This window comes from Uranotaenia lowii, chromosome 2, assembly GCF_029784155.1.
Source record: "Uranotaenia lowii strain MFRU-FL chromosome 2, ASM2978415v1, whole genome shotgun sequence".
NCBI classification, from domain to species: domain Eukaryota; kingdom Metazoa; phylum Arthropoda; class Insecta; order Diptera; family Culicidae; genus Uranotaenia; species Uranotaenia lowii.
In genome coordinates, this window is record NC_073692.1 from 87,913,160 (window position 1) to 87,930,100 (window position 16,941).

At 34.4% G+C, this 16,941-nt stretch overlaps 1 protein-coding gene across 1 annotated transcript in view; it reads right to left on the reverse strand.

Annotated features, from left to right (window-relative positions):
• Window positions 1-327: 327 nt before the first annotated feature.
• The window catches only part of LOC129743955 (bridge-like lipid transfer protein family member 3B), a 55,277-nt gene continuing 38,663 nt past the window's right edge, over window positions 328-16,941 (reverse strand). Inside the window, 10 exon segments of the mRNA XM_055736204.1 lie at window positions 328-2,237; window positions 2,300-2,722; window positions 2,807-2,949; window positions 11,295-11,315; window positions 12,625-12,739; window positions 12,803-13,348; window positions 13,408-13,540; window positions 13,631-13,790; window positions 13,853-15,021; window positions 15,087-15,179. Coding sequence (XP_055592179.1) covers window positions 2,015-2,237; window positions 2,300-2,722; window positions 2,807-2,949; window positions 11,295-11,315; window positions 12,625-12,739; window positions 12,803-13,348; window positions 13,408-13,540; window positions 13,631-13,790; window positions 13,853-15,021; window positions 15,087-15,179 — 3,026 coding nt within the window. The 3' untranslated portion in view covers window positions 328-2,014.

Sequence of the window (16,941 nt, forward strand, 5' to 3'; positions counted from 1 at the left end):
TACGAAGTTGTTATGAACGATTCAAGAGAAGGTGACAATTTTTGATGAAATTTTGCAGAGTTAAGGGAATACTAGAATTTTTTTTGCAGCTTTGCTTTTCAACCTGTAATATTTTATTTGATGTAAAAAATCCCAACATATATAAATGTCTGTCTTGTTTGATAAAAAAAATACACTGTTAAATATGTATTTCTGTAATTTCATACCGGGAAAATTAAAATTACCAGTCGGGAGAATCGGGAACAAAAACCGTAAATGCAAATATGATAAATAAAATATTTTAAGGACATGTGATATTAAGTAAACAAACCATAACACTCTACCTCTTTCAATAGTTTATTTTATGATTGTTTTGGTATAATGATAATAATTAAGGTAAATATATAAATCTTGGTAAATCTCTTCAAATATCCGTTGAACGTCACTTTTTTTTGTTTGCTTTAGTATCGTTATATGCTTTGCGTGTACATGCTTGCTCCAGTTGATTTTGTTTTTATTTTTTGCTTTAAATGTACCACCAATGTTACAATGTAATAGAAATTACCCTTATTAACATTTCCGAAATAAAAATAATACGCATATAATTCAAATGTGCTACGCTAATCACTTTTCTTGGAAATTTATGGCCAAACTAGATTTGTTTGTTTGTTTTTTTTTGTTAAGTAACAACTAGCTACAACAAGATATTTTTCACAGTAGTTTGGGGTTACGATATACATATCAGAATTTTAACATCTCAACCGTTCTGGACCCGCGCTTTAGGTGCGGCACGGGCTTCAGAATCCCACAGCGTTCATCAATGCGATATGCTTCTAACTAACTTTTTATTTGTTAAGGTTTTCTGTTCTTGATTACAGTTCGTTTTAAAGTTCTGACATAGTTTTTCAAACGCCTTTGCTATCCAAACTAAAATTAATATCACAAGAAATGACTATCTGCTATGTTTTGCACGGAATCAACGAAATCAGGTTCGTCGTTGATCAATATATATTTCATTGTTCAATGATGCAGGAAAGTCTTTAAAACAGCAATTCAGTTTCAAGAATATTCGATTGGGAAGGAAGGAATGAATGTGTGATACTTTTGCGATTTACATTTAGATATTAAATAGAATATATTTGCACTGCCAATGGGAACACAGTTTTGTATTACTATTTGCAAAACTCTTTTGGAAAGTAGAACGTAGTCCTTTTGTGAAAAGATAGGCATGTAGATGGTGCGGAAAGTCAGAACTAGTTTGTAGCGTGGTAAAATAGATAGCTAACCGTGTAATCAATTGTTATCTATTACTTCAGCTTTTTTTTACAGTGCGCAAGTGATCAAAGTCAGAGCTTATTATGTTTAGTTTTGACAAAGTTTGGATCTATATGCAACAACAGGTCATAATTGGATTGCACGTACCTATGTTTTAAAACACTGAAACATGTTGCATATAACAAACTGAGTTTAAACCGTTTTCTTACGTATGTTATACAATGCAAATGTTGTTTCAATTAAGTAGATTATACAAAATTAAAACATGGGTTATTGTCGTCATAACCTTTTGCTTTGCTATTTATGAATGATGATCTTTAGACAAGTAAAAAGGGATGACATTTACGATAATAAACACATCAACGCTTCTTATAATAGCTATGATTTTCAACGGACTGCTTATTCATACAGGCTTACGAACGGTGGGTGATTTGTTCACAATATGCTTTATCGGTGCTTTTGTAGGATCATACTTCCTGACTCGCTTTACTGAGAGATGGCGTTCTATAGACGAGACGATATCACCAACTTCGTCTACGTATGATTACCGCAGTGTATCGTAGCTTGAGCAGAGGAGGATAGATGGAACAGGAGAAAGTCTGTTTTTGTCAAAATTATGGAGGAGAAAAAGTAATCGACAGATGGAGAGAGCATATTTAAACAAATCAGAATGATAGTCTACAGAGGAAGATGGGAAATCTTCCCAGGAAAAACGCACCCCCCGTTTTAACCGAGCGACGATTTTCGTCGGTGTTCCCAACTAGAAAGGATTCTCGCCACAGCACTGTATGCAGTCCATGCAGTTATGCTATCTTTTACCATCGCTCAAATTAAGCTGCGAAGCATTCAAGGACTGCAGCTGATTATGCAACGATCGAATTGTGTCCATTTGTGTCCGCTTTTCGTCCAGCAAGGTGGAAACATCGTCTTGGGCGGCCTTCAGATAAGTTCGAAGTACTTCGTTCTCCTGGCGTAGCTTCATACTAAAAAACAAATAAAACGTTGGTAATCCTTACTTCATTTCATGACTAAATTATATACTTACTTGTTCTCAATCTGTTTACGGAGATTTTCGTTGTCCAGCTTGAGCTGCTGCATTACGAGCTGCAGTGACAGCACTTCCCGGTCCCTTTCTTTACGTCCTTCCGTTTCCGGTTTCTGACCTGTACCACCGGCACCGGATGTGCCAGTCTTATCGATTGGTTGCAAGTAAAATACGCCAGCCGCATCTCGGGTTATGAACATTCGACCGATGACGGCATTTATCGGAAGCGTTCCCGGTGAGGTGATGTTGACCGGTGGTCTATCTTCGATAAGGTTGATTCTAACATTTTCCACCATTACTTCCATCGGAATCGGCGTTGGAATGACTTCATCCTCGGCTAGATCCCCTAGCCCGACAACGGTGCTCATCGACAGTTGAAGACTGATATTCTTCACTTCGACGTTCAGCTTTCGTTTAAACCAGCTTGAAAGAAACACACGTAATTCATTGTAAAAAGGAAACCGAAAATGATTTGATAGTTTTTTATCATTCCCTCAAAATCGTTACCTCTGAATAGCTTTCTTGTCTGTGATGTTGAATGAGTCTGCCGGTAGGGTGAGATCTTCCTCTAATCTAATCGCAACACTAGGCGGTGCTTCCGGATTATGCGGTGCTACGTTCCATGCTCTACATCTAGTTCCAAATTTCGTCTACACGGTGGGTTGGTTTCGGTTCGATTTGATATTAGTTTCAGTTTTAGAAGGTTTATAATTTTGGATGTGTGTGTGCGCCCGAGTGAAACAGATTTTGCAACGTTTTTGAAAATGGTTTAATTTAATCATTCAGTATTGAGTTCCCAATGTTACCGATCCGCAGATTAAGAAGAGAAACAAAGTCAATGAATCGAAAGAAAATGGAATAAAAACAAAAATTAGTCAAAGGCTCTTTTGAAAACACAGTTTGTCTTCTTGCATTTATCGGAGAGTAAATTTAGAGAGAGAGACAGAGAGCGAGACAGATTTAGTTGAAGAATGTTAATAAGTCAGACAAGAAAAATTGTGAAAACATTTCATATTTAAGGTGGTTTAATTGTAAAACAATCGATTGTGTGGAAGATTTCGTAAAGTGACTTTTCTATTCTAGTAAAAGTGAAACATACACTTTATCCGAGATAAATTTATTGGAGGTAGCAATGTGTTCATGCATTTTTAGGAGTTCTTGCTTACTCGAATTTTTGCGAACCATAGACAAAAAAGGATTATCTTTTATTTGAAGAAACCAAAAAAGAACAATATTATGGAACTTATTCTAAATAACTTCAGAAGACTAGATAATATTCTAATTACAGCGGACAAAACTATATCCGATGATCGTTTTCAATTTTCGTTCTGCTTCACATAACCAAAACATTTTAAAAGTTATGTCCAATTATTACCCACCGATTTCTCTGAAAATGTTTGATATCATGAGAACACACTACCCTATTCAGTGCACTTTTCATGAACAAAAACTCATCGGGGGATCCAGAAGAAAACTTTTTAAGTTGTTCATTCTAGTTAATCGTTTTTCTGTCCAATTTAATAAAATATTTTGAATTTCACATTTTAAGCTTCAATTTACATTCTCTAATTGATAAAATATATATAAAAAAAAAAAACTAACTTTTAACTTAATCTTTGAAAGCCTTTACATATTTTTAAAGAAATTTATATAAAAAAAAACGAACAACATCCTACATTAAACTGAGTCGATTTGGGGTTATTTTTGAATTTCTCAAACCCTGGGTTCTAAAAAGCTCCGTTTTGGTCCAAAACTCATCCTTGATTTATGGCAGAATTTTTAAGTAACGTTTACATGAGTAAGTTTGAACTTTGAGTTTTGTATGGCAAAATTGAATTTTTGTACTGAAAAATCAACATTATTTTTGTTTCTTCTGTGGAACCGAGCCTGCTTATGGTTTTTGTGCTAATTTATAAATTTCCTAAATAAAATTTTTCGCTGAAAAACTTTGTAGAAGTCCGTAACTTAGTATCTTATTAGGCAACAAAGTTATTAGCAGTTTAACAGTGGTATGTCTTTTCGCATTGATAAACTATAAATTCAATTGACATCACTGCTGGGTGCCTAGCGAGGTATTGCATAACTACTTTTCATGCAATACTTCGCTAGGCTCCACCAGTGGGGTCAATTGAATTTATTGTTAATCAAAGCGAAAAGACATACCTCTGTTAAACAGCTAATAACTTTTTTGCCTTATAAAATACGAAGTTATGGTCTTGGACAAAGTTGTTGAACGGAAAATTTCCTTTTGGAAATTCATAAATTGCCACAAAAACCATTAGCAGGTTCAAATCCACAGAATAAACAAAAATGATGTGGATTTTTCAGTACAAAATATTCAATTTTCCCATAAAAACTTTAATCATGTAAAAATTACTTAAAAATTCTGCAAAAATCATGGATGAGTTTTGGACCAAAACGAAGCTTTTTAGACCCCAAAGTTTGAGAAATTCCAAAATGACCCCAAATCGACTCAGTCTAATATACATATTTTGTTGAAAAAATCATATCAGTTTTTGGCAGGACTCTAGAGCATTTTCAAAACCTTTTGTATGCAAATGTAATTCTTCCTTATTTTTTTTTATTTCCTTCTGATGATTTTCGTCAACAAGCAGAAATTTCATTTTACATATGACCCTGATAAATGTCGACTAACGTGGCAGCCAAATGGGTCCTGTCAAATTTCGAAAACCGACCATATAAATTTTGTAGATTTACCCAAAAAACTAACCTGTGCCAAATTTAAGCTTAATCGAAATTCATTTAGGGCTGCCTCAAAGTGCTCAAAGTTTCGATTATTTGATCTTCAAAAATCACCAAAGGGGGGAACCAAAGGAAATCGGAAAAATCGAAATTTAAATTTGAAGGTCAAATGATTTCAGAATGCATAAAACGTCGAAATCTGGTGTTATCTGGGAAAAAAATGTTTTGTCAAAATCAACTTTTTAAAATTTAAAAAATCACCACAGGCACCAAAACTAAATTTTCGAATTTTTCTGTTTCCTTTGGGTCCCTTCTTTTGATGATTTTTGAGGGTCAAAAAATGGAACTTTGGGCGCTTTGAGGCATCCCTCAATCAAGTGCGAATGAGCTGAAATTTTGAATAGGTCATAGGAAATTTTTTTTCATACATCCATTGCCATCCTGGTGTCGACTTTAAACAAGTTTCTAGTTTTTAAAGTGAGAAAATTGTGAGCTTTTTTTAACTGACGACGTGCGTACCTTTATGTGTTTTTGTAAAATGCGTACTATACTATCTACTGTGGAGTATTCTTAATTCTTATGAATTCCAAAAAACAACAAGGAAAGTAAAAATAAAATGTGTTAACAATCGAATTAGGATTTCCCCTGCTTCGTCATAAATTAATTTTGGTTTATTTTCTAGGGAGTCCTTAGCTATACGCATTTTAAAAGTTAATATAAAAAAACTAACATAATTTATTTAATCCTTTGATACAGCTTGAACGCTGCTGATGTATTTAGACGAAAAATACAAATCACATGTAATTTTCTTCCATTTTACTCTTGTATGTATGTTCCATTTTAAAATTTCCGGTTTTCCGTAAGATATTTTATGATTTCCCTGGTTTTAAATAACATAAAGATATCTGAGCAAACCAAAGAAGTAGATATTTTAAAGAAAATAATATTTAAACAAATTGAAATGCTAACCTTCAAGAAAAAAATTCAGTAGAAAATTATTCTAGTATCCTGCGAAATCTCGTCGAATATTGCCACCTTCTTCTCATTTTTTTTTTAAATTATTTTCATAGTTTGGATTTCATAAAATATAAGTTTGATGTAATGCCATGTGATCTGAAAAGTTTAAGTTGAAGTTTCAATGAAATTCTTTTTCTGCCCTTTTCCTGAATATAACCATTGAGCTCTGGCTTCTGATATTTGAAATATGATCATGATCAATTAATTTCGGATTGATCTGATACTGATCCATAAATCAAAATTCAATTTTAAATTGGGATTTATGATTCGAGTTTCAATTTAAATTTTAACTTCTGATGTAAGCTCAAGATTCATGTTTGGTAGAATTTAGTTTTTCGTTGGATAACTTTAAAATATTTTTCAAAATATTGCGTATATAGAGTCGGAGCTCTGGATGCCTGATTCCGGATTTGCGATATTAATCAAAAATCTAGGAATTTATTAATGAAAACTTTAAATTTGAAATTTGAATCCAAATTTTCAAAACCGTGCTGAGGGTAAAATTTTAAAAATCTGGATTTTTTGTAATGCGTTCCTAATAAACATGATTCCGAAACTAATACACATATGATAAGAATTTTTTTTCACATTTCCTTGCTAATGAAGAATGCGGTTTTCAGTCGAAGCGCAAAATTTGTAAATAACAAAATCCAAAAAAAAAATAGTTTTATTACAATTTTTTTTAAATATATTACACTAGTTTACAGCATTTTTGAACTCAGTAAACTGAAGGTCATTTCTTATGTGAAATCGGGCGCTGAATCCGAAACTGAAATTCAAAAAAATTCAGTTAAATATACCATGTGTTATTCTTCCTATACTATTATAAGTATACTGCGGTTCGTTAAATTATTAAAAACTGCAAAAATTACAGTTATGGTAAAGTAGCCATAACTTCTTCAATTTTCAACCGATTTTGATAAACAACCACTTGAAATCTTTGTTTTAAATTGACATTTAAGGGCAAAAGAAAATCAGATTTTTTAAATGCTACTATTGAGTCTAAAACTTTTGTTAAAGCAAAATTTTCTCTAAAAAAATGCGTTTTTTATAATTTTTTTTCTCATAAAGTCACTAATATCAACAATACTGTTGGTCAAACGCAAAAACAATGTTCGGATGATTGATAGAAAATATATTCACCTTCAATATGCAAAAGAGGGATTTCAAATTACTGTTATGCCATCTGAGATATTTCAATCTAAGTACAATAACTTTTTTAATTTTTCCGAAATTTCAAAATTGGAGCATAACTCAAAAACGGTTCTACTGAGATTTTTTTGGATTTCATTTTCGGATTCAGCGCTCGATTTTACATTAAAAATATTGGTCAGTTAATCAAGTTCACGATTTTTTTTTAAATTTTGTAAACTAGTGTTATTAATGAAATGAAAACTTGAGAAGTATAATTAAGATAAAAACGTGAACGTTTACTTTCGTATTCCCAATTCAAAATAGTCGAAAATTGGTCAATTTAAATACATCCTCATTTGTTCAACATATCCATAAGATTTTTTGCTCGGACAATTGAAAATTGTATCCCGTACCTTCATTTGAAATAATATCATTACATGTCTGCTTATTTTGAGTTTTGATTCAGCATAGCGTAGCATAGCATAGCGAAGTTTCGAACATGATAAATTCTATGCCAGTTGTAAGAAAGGTGTTAAGCATCAATCTCAAGTTTTGAAGTAAGAAATCAGAAAAAAAAACTATCAACATATGAATGCAATGATATCAAAATTTTTGATTTCCTTTAAAAAAATCTTTATTCAGAAAGAAAATTTCTTTATTTTTTTCTAACGATTCGTAGAGAAAGTGCACTAAGGTATGAAATATATAATTTTTACAATAATTAACGCTAGCAAAGCTAATTTTAAATAAATAATCCAAGCTTCACATTTCATTGAGGTTCTTTTTTTATTTATACACATTTTTTACTAGTCACACACAATATCCGTGAGTTAAGAAATAGTTTATTTTTGAGAAGTTTTCGGCTACGTTTCGTTATTTTAAAATACGTTAAGAATATTTTGGAACAGAAACACTGAAAATGTAAGCGCTGCAGACAAAAAAATCGATTTTCTAAAAAATACCCGATTTTTCTCTACATTTTCCTCACGGAACGTAAAGTGTACTCTGAAATGTGAAGCTTTTAGGAAAAAATAGTCGTGTTGAAATGAATAAACTATAGAATTCAAAAGATTCACATCAGAGAAAAACGATTCTTACAGAATTTTCCCGATTTTGATTCGAGATTCCAGGTTTTTTCCCGGTTTTCCTGGTTCCATTTTAAATTCTCGGTTTTTTCCGGTTCGCTTTCCACCCTGAATTCGATATCAAATAACCACCACCAGTAAGGTGGTGGGATTCATAAGAAATACCATCCCAAACTGGAATAATGTCTCGATTTCGACTACAACTGCCATCTCTATCAATGATGACAGTATTGCGTGATCAGACAAATAATAAATTGGGTTTTTCCACAAAAGATCACAGTTGGTCGCAGTGGATCTTCTCATACATAAAAAAAACCTGTTTTGACACATATTTTTTGTTCTAGATTCTTTTTTTTTCCGGGATTTTCATCCTTTAGGATGATTCATCCCTTGTTCTAGTTTCTTCTGGAGTTCATTTTTTTTTATACATACGCCCTGGAAGCAACAAGTGATCTTATGTCCTTTCAGTAAGTGGTGACAATTTGAAAATCATTCACTTTTTCAATGGAGTCCGATCAAATGAAATTGAACTCTTGAAATCTTGGACAAACGAGAGGTCCATACTTGAAGAAGATCTGATGCATTACACATCTGGTTGAAAATAATCGTCTCAAAATCATGATATTTTTTCTTAAAAACTCAACATTTTATTCGATCGAATATTCGTTTCACCGAACAGTTGAAAAGGTCAGTATTCGGTCCTACTCTACTTATGCTTAAATCGGGTTCATGTTATCTTTTTATTCCAAATTCGAAATTTATGGAAAATGGTGGCTCTAGAGAGCATACGGTAGTGTTTCGAAAATTCAAATAAATTTCAAATGGAAATGCTTAGTTGGATAGTTTTATGAAATATCAACATCGAAATGGCTTATTAAACATTTATTTGACCGAATTTCAAAATTTATGAAAAACAGTGGTGATAGACGTTGACATTAGTTATTGAACTAGATATCAAAATGCTTGTTTATTCGATTATGCAAATTATGAAAAATAGTGGCTCCAGAGAGTGTATAACATATTTCTGTCTTTTTCAAAATCGTAAAATAAATTATCAATTTTGGCTTAGTCTAAAGAAACCTTCACGATTCATTGCACTTGTAAACTGTCTTTTTTCGTCAATTTGAGAAGTATAACGACGTTGGTTAAAGAGAGTACACATATGTTTTCCTGCAGTGTTCCGAAAGTCACTCAATTCTCATGAAAGACACTGAAACGTTTTCAACAGCGAAAGCAAAACCTAAATTGTCGGTCGGTTTATCTCCCAGCGAGACAAAGATTGTGTTCGACAGCGCTGCTCCGAGAATCAAAGAAATAAAATTTGAAAGAGAGACGTTCCTTCTCCAGTTGGAATTCTCAACTGAGTGAGGAGCTACCTGATTTTCAGTTTCTTCTTTCAGTCAATAACTTTTCTTGCTCAATCACTCACTCACTCACTCGTTTACTGATCGTAATCGAATGCTGTCTGCCTGATACATCTCGCTTTGTTGTTGCTGTTGTTGGGGAGGACCAAAATAGCCATTCAATCACGCAGGCAGTACGTATGAACATATGTTTCTGCCGCTTTGCCAGCAAGTACGCAGACAGTATAAACCGATGCAAGGCCGCATTGATTGAGTTTGAGTGAGTGAGTGAGTGGATTTTCGAATTGGATCTTGTGAGCTTGAGAGATCGACTTAGATACGAATCCGCTCTCGCTTTTGAATCTTGTTTACATTGACTTCGCATTGTCGCTCTGCCGATTCTCTATGGAACAACAGGCAGCAGCAATCGGCTTTGAATGTTTCCAACTAGAAACCTATCATGAGCGTTTTTTCCGAGTGATTTTCGGAACACTGTAACCATTCTTCCAAAAATTCCGAATAATTCATTTGCAGAACCTTTTTTTTCTTTTTTTATGAACCTCTTGCATATGCAATCAGTCTGTAAATTAAACTTGATCACATCATTTATTTTGCATAAAAAATTGAATAAATAACCGGTTAATAAAGTTTCCTAATGAAAAGTGCAAGAGGTGGTTTAAAGAAGTGAACCATTAGCTAAATAGGAAATTTTCTGCGATACAATTTTGCCGAAGACCGTAACTTCGTTATATTTTAGGCAGAATAGTTTGAAGATTTTCCAGACATCTAAAATTTGTATTGAGATATAATCTTGACCAGGCTTTTTGTTTAATCTGACAAAAATCAGGCATAGAAGAGCGTTTCATAAATGTCCAGGCATCGATTTACTGTGAGTCAGAGTAATTTTGTCATGAATATTTCAAAACACAAGTGAAATTTTGACTGTGATCTGATCATAAATTTGTTGTAATTTTGAGGACTCATCGCCCAAAATTAAAGTAAATGTACCTACGAACCTGATATGTTATATTATTGTCTGTATCATCAGTGTATCTTTTTCTGTTTCATTGGGACTCTTATGGATGAGAATAGGACACACTTATGATACAGATTTTTGTGACATCGCTGCTACGAACAAATTTAAGAGTAGGTATACTAATGACTGACGTTGAAAGAAGGGCTCTACCCTCAACTGCATAAATTATGAATCCGTTAAGAAAAAAACAACGAACGACAACGATACAGTCTTATAAATTTTCATAATTCGTGTTCAATTCAATGTGGAAAAGTGGTACAAATGCAAAACAAGTCAGATAAGTTTCAATAGTGGAAAAAAGTGGATTTTATGTATTAAAAGCAGGCTTTCAAGGCATTTCAAGATTACGATGGAATACGAAAAAGGGAAAAAAGTAGATGAAATGGTCTGAAAACCTAAAATGAGTGTTCGCAGTGGTTTGAATATCACAGTGAAATAAAAAAAAATGTAAACAAATATATAATTAACCCACGCCTTTGCGTTGGATCCGTGTTACGCAACAAACATATAAAGGGATATTGTATTTACAATTGCGTATAAACAACATTAACTAAACCAAAAAAAAATCATAGAAAATGGACCACATCTCTATAGATGTGATTCAAAACCTTTAATTTAAACCGTCTGTTCTCTCTGTTTGCCCGTGGATCAACTCAAATAAAATAAATAGTAAATACCTTGGATTTATGCTGGCCATTCTGTGAATGTGTATGCGTGTTTGTGTAGTATAGATCCCAAAGGGTTTTGCGAGGAGGTCGTTTCGTAGCACAATAATTGTAGCGCCATTCGTTCATCCGTACACGCACCCACGCAATCACAGCCGCCAGAAACCATTCGGTGTACAGCAAATGCAAGTTTTGTGTGTTTGATTCCAAAGAATTGAAAAAAATAATACGATGACACAACGCCTCCGTGCAACCACATATAATGATATTGGTGGTGGTCCAGTTGCGATCGGTACGAAGTGTTCCAATTTGTTTCCGGAACCAATTATTGTACGACATTTATCGGATATATATATATGTACGAGATATAATAGACACGACACACACACAAACAAAAACGATCAGTTCAATTGGGGTTTTAGCGGGTGTACGAATTTGAATCAGTTTTTTTTTTTGTTTTGGTAGATTGAAGTTCGTCGGCAGGAGCAATGAATTCGCGTTTGGAGTATTACGTTGAAGGCCGTTGTTGTTTTTACAATGGTTTAGTAGATAATTATTGAATATTGATTTAAGTAGGAGATAGAGAAAGCATGCAAAAAAAGAGTAAATATGTTTCGAAACATTAACATTTGGGTATGTAATATTGATTAAATTATTATTATGTTCGATAAACGTATAGAAAGTTGGAAAACAGTGAAACATGAAATGAAATTAAAATGCATATTTTCTTAAAAGTATGATCCAGATTCCGTTTTTCAATGCCAAAGCACTTTGTGAATGGTAGGATTTCAACTGTCAATACCTTCATCACTTGAGCAATCCAAATGGCTAAAATCGTAATTGCCTCGATTTTCTGTTTTCGCCACAGCACAGTTATGAGGGTAGCGACAGTATTCCTTTATAGGAACATAACGAAAATGGTGTTTGGTTTAGCGAAAAGTGCATAAACATCAATGATAATAATTTTTTCGTTATGTACCGTTTAATTCCTATTGTTTGCACAATCATGTTTATCACAAAACCTTGCGCTTGCTAACTACATTAATTTTTTGGACGGAATAAATTAAAGCAAAGAACCATGGAGCTATTTACAGTGAAATGAAGTGTTTTGAAAAAAAAAAAAAAACTTTGATCTAAAGTGATTGTCAAAAAACGAATTGCGCAAAAGGTTACGAAATCACATTTTCATCACAAAAGCCGTAAGCCACATGGAGCATGTGTGGAATATAGTTTTGAGACAAAAAGTATTTTGGATCATACATTTTTGAAGAAAATAAAATGAAATATATGTATTAGAAAAAAGTATGGAATACATTCGTTCAATTGGCCTCAATTCACGAACCTGAAACTCGTCCCACGGAATTGCGCCACACTCATCGCAGCCGATAGCAGCAACTTGAAGTCGAATCGATGACAGATTACCCACATTCTGCCGAATAACTTCAACCGTTGTTAGCCTGTATGGGAGCAAATCGAGAGATTAAACTAGCAAATCGAGAGAAAAACTAAACTTGTATTACCTAAAGGTGACCATCGAAACTAAATCTCTTCTCCGAAGGCTACTGGCCTCCGAGGGTTCGGACGGTGAAGACATGTTCGTTAAGTATGGATCTTCGCAAACTTCGCTGGCCACTTCAATCGGTGCAACTTTGATACTGTTATCATTGCTGAACGGATTCAGTTTAAACATTACGTCCATACAGTCTGCCGTTTTCTCAGAATCGCCCAGCATCATTAGATAGTTCTCCGAATCAGAGCTTAGGTCCGATTGGACGGAAAGGGTATCGCTCACATCGTCCGACATGTTGGACTTTAGGGCAGAGTCGATCGATGTCATGAAATGGGAAAATCCTTTCTTCATGGAACTCAAACCCGAGTTGATTTCCTTAGAAAACGTTGACGAATCCGTTCCGGAGCCACGATTTTTCGGTTGCGATGATGATGATGATGATTGTTGTTGTTGCGACGGTTTCGATGGCGCAATCGAAGATGATGAAGGTGTCTCGGCCGAAATAACGCCAGAAGTGGATGAAGTAGTTGGAACGCTTTGAATTTGAACATTGTGGCTGAACCAAAAGAGAACATGATAATTTGAGGCGTGTTGGAAAGAGAAGGAAAAACTCACCCGTGCGTATTTGGAACCGGTTGGTGATTAAAGGGTATTGCCATTTGAGCTTCCGGTGGAGGGGAGGGACATTCAGTGCTGCTAAATATGTTGGAATTTCTTGTTTGATCCATAGAATTAGGCCAGCCGGAACCTGTGACCGAAGAATTGAAAACGAACGAAACAATAATAATCAGATATGTCAGCATTCAAAAAACCTGAGTTCAGTCTAAGTCTACACTACCATTAGTTAAAAGATCGTCACCTAAACTGGCGGAATCGGGTAGAACGCTTTCTCCATCTCCACCGCTCGATTCCTTTCCGGGTGTTTGAGAAGGCATCACCAGTGAAACTTCCACCTGTGGTATCACGCAGCCAACAACTATCGATTTCTCCACATTTGCCTAGAAGTGAATTGGTTAAAATATTACATTAGTTACAAAACCTTAACACCGCATATGCTCACCGCCTGCAGAATACGTTTAGAATCCAGCGAAAGGAACGTTGCCAGTTCGGTAAGTTCTTCGGCCAATCGTAGAAGAAACAGGTATTGGTAATGATCTATTTGCACGCTAACTAGGTTGGAAACATGTGCGATCACGTGTAGGTCAGCAGTTTTGTCTGAATTTTGAACTTCGCTATCTACGGGTATGCCAGGAGGAAGGACGCTATTCGTTTCAGCCGGTTTCTTTTTAACATTGTCGGCGAAGTTGGAAGGATGACACGTGGAGCTGCGATTAGACGAACTACTATCACTGCTATCCGGTGGATAGCGAATTTTATTTAACGGATCTAGATCTAGTGATTGTTTAAGATTACTGATAGATAAAATAAGACTTTCGTTTGATTGGATTGAGTACGAGTTATTGCTATGTCGTTTGCTGCCGCTGACTTCACTGTTCAACTCATCAATTGTTTCGTCATTCATTTTGGTCTCAAGTATATCGAAAACGGATTTCCCATGAAGCCAAATGGTCACCGGGACTGCGTCCACAAATGGAATCGCTCGATTGGGACCCACCGATCGAGCCCCATAAAAATCCACCCAAACTGGATCAAGCTTCAGACACCATACATCTCGCGGTTCTCTCCACATCGCATAACGCGTCAGATATTTCAACGAACCTTGCATCTCTGGGGATATTGGTGGTGCCATCGTGACATCCGTGGCTGCGATGTGGGAAAGTATTCGATCCGTGACTATACACAAATCTCCCGGTTTCGATGGGAAACCCGATCCGAAAACTAGGCTTCCCTCCTGCAAGGACGATATGGCTTGAGCTAGGTCCGCACGGGATGCTCCCATTTCTCGAATATTGGTTAGTGCAAACCGCGACACCTGAACATGCATTGCTCTTGGTCGGTCCCGTTGCTGAGGAGCAGAAGACGAGGCTTCGAAAATCACACGGGGCATTATCACTTCAACTTTCACATCCATGTACATCATATCCGGCTGCCTCTCTGCAGCGTGGCCGCTCGAAGGCGTTGAGGGGGAACTTAAACTACTAACAACGTTGTTAGTCCTCAGCAGACTCTCGTGTAGATTGAGTACGAAGGAACTAAACCAAAGGCAGCTATCCAAATCGAAGTTGATTTGTACAGGATTGATATGAACGAATGCTTTGGATGGAGGCACTAGAACAGTAAACATAAAGGTCAGATATGCCAACATTTAATGTTTTTTTTCGCAGAAAACATACATGGGAATACGAAGTCTCCGGGATAGTAAAAGTAGGTAAACTCAGCATGCAACGTTGGCATATCCGGTGGCAGGGAGTAACGATCTCGATCCCCTGAAAAAGTTAAACGTTTTTTAAACGGGATTTTGTTTCTCGAAATTTTTGATTAACAGTGCATGCTACACATTCAGCATGCATTGGTTAGTAGTATCGGTAGGAATCTGATTCAACACCCTACAAAATGATTATAAACACACATTTGGCACTGAGTTGGTTAAAGCATGGTGATTTTGAAACGCTTTACAAAACCTGTACCTTACTGTTCCGTAATTTTCGTTTTACTTATTTCGTCTAATAGTTAAAAGAAGCAATGGTTTCATTAACTTTGAATTTATGGTTTCATTTTGTGAACGCAATTAGACATTTTAAATTTACAAAAAAAAAAAAAACAAAAAAAGTTCAATATCACAATTTGCAGCCATATTATACAGACGTTAGCTGTTCATTACAGGGTTATCAAATACAATAAATTTCCTATATTTGAAAAACCATTTTTTTCAATCTTGCATTCATTCGAAGAAAAAAATGCAACACATTCATTTGCGGATAAATTTCAAATGCATACTCAGGGCTAAAAGTTGGTCACTTTTTAGTAACTTTGTCACTTTTTTCAGGCTGGTCACTCACAAGTTACTTTTTTTGAAATTTGGTCCCTAAAGTCACTATTTTTATATAATTTCCTTACAAATAAGCTTATTTTTTAAAACTTTTTCTACTCATTATTAAAAACATAATACTGTTTCACGACAAGTGGTACGTATTCATTAGTTTATTATTAGGTTATTCATTTATTATTTATTAGACGGGTTCCTTTTCTTTCCTTTCGAGTCCTGTCGGAATTCACACGACCTAAATTGAGAGAATGGCTCAGATTCAGTAAGGATGATTATTGTTTTGTTTTGCTTTAAAATATCGCTTACTCTTCAACATTATATGGACGGCAATTGGAATATAAAAATAATAGTTTTTTGCCTAAAAAATATGTAGTTTTTTGACTATTTGAGACACTTTAACAACGTTTTGGCATTCGTGTCAAGAAAAAATATTTCATTAAGTTACACTATTACAACATGCTTAACCAAGATTTGAAGTATTATGACTTTTAAAGCTTGAATTTGTTAAAAATAATTCTCAAGTTAATTAAAAAAAAAACAATCATAATCTGTACAGTGCACTAAATCACATGGCAGGAAACATTCCATGCTTTCAATGCTCTTGGTTGTATTAAATGGGAGGAAAGTGACTCAATTGAATCGAAAATATCAGATATTTCATTTCCAAGTTCCCTTATTTCTAGACATTTTCGAATCATTTGAAAGATTGGTAGATATACATACAAAGATTTCAAACCCTTTTTGAAGTTTTCGATAACTTTAAATAATTTTTGTACCTTTTTAGAGGTTTACTGATATATTTTCTACAATATTCCAATTGGTGTTTCTTGGATGGATACAATATTTCTGAGGTGTTTCTTGGATCTGTTAATTTTTTAAAGAAATTGTCGTGTTAAATCATTTATGAATACTTTTTTATAATTCCTTCCTTTTTAAACATCATTTATTTTAGTAAAACTTTCTAATGATTGATATGTGAATCATGCAATAAAGTCTGCAGTGAATCTCTTTGGAAATGTTTCATTTTTGTAAATAAATTCAGTTTGAGTTAGTTTTAAATTAGAAAAAATATATTCTATCTTGAAGATTAGTCTCGAAAAATTATTTAGCATGTTTGTGTTATTATCATCTTAAGTCAATTTTTTCGCTAAGCTTCTTCAAGTCATTATCAATCTTCTGTCAACATTTTGTCCTTTATCTTT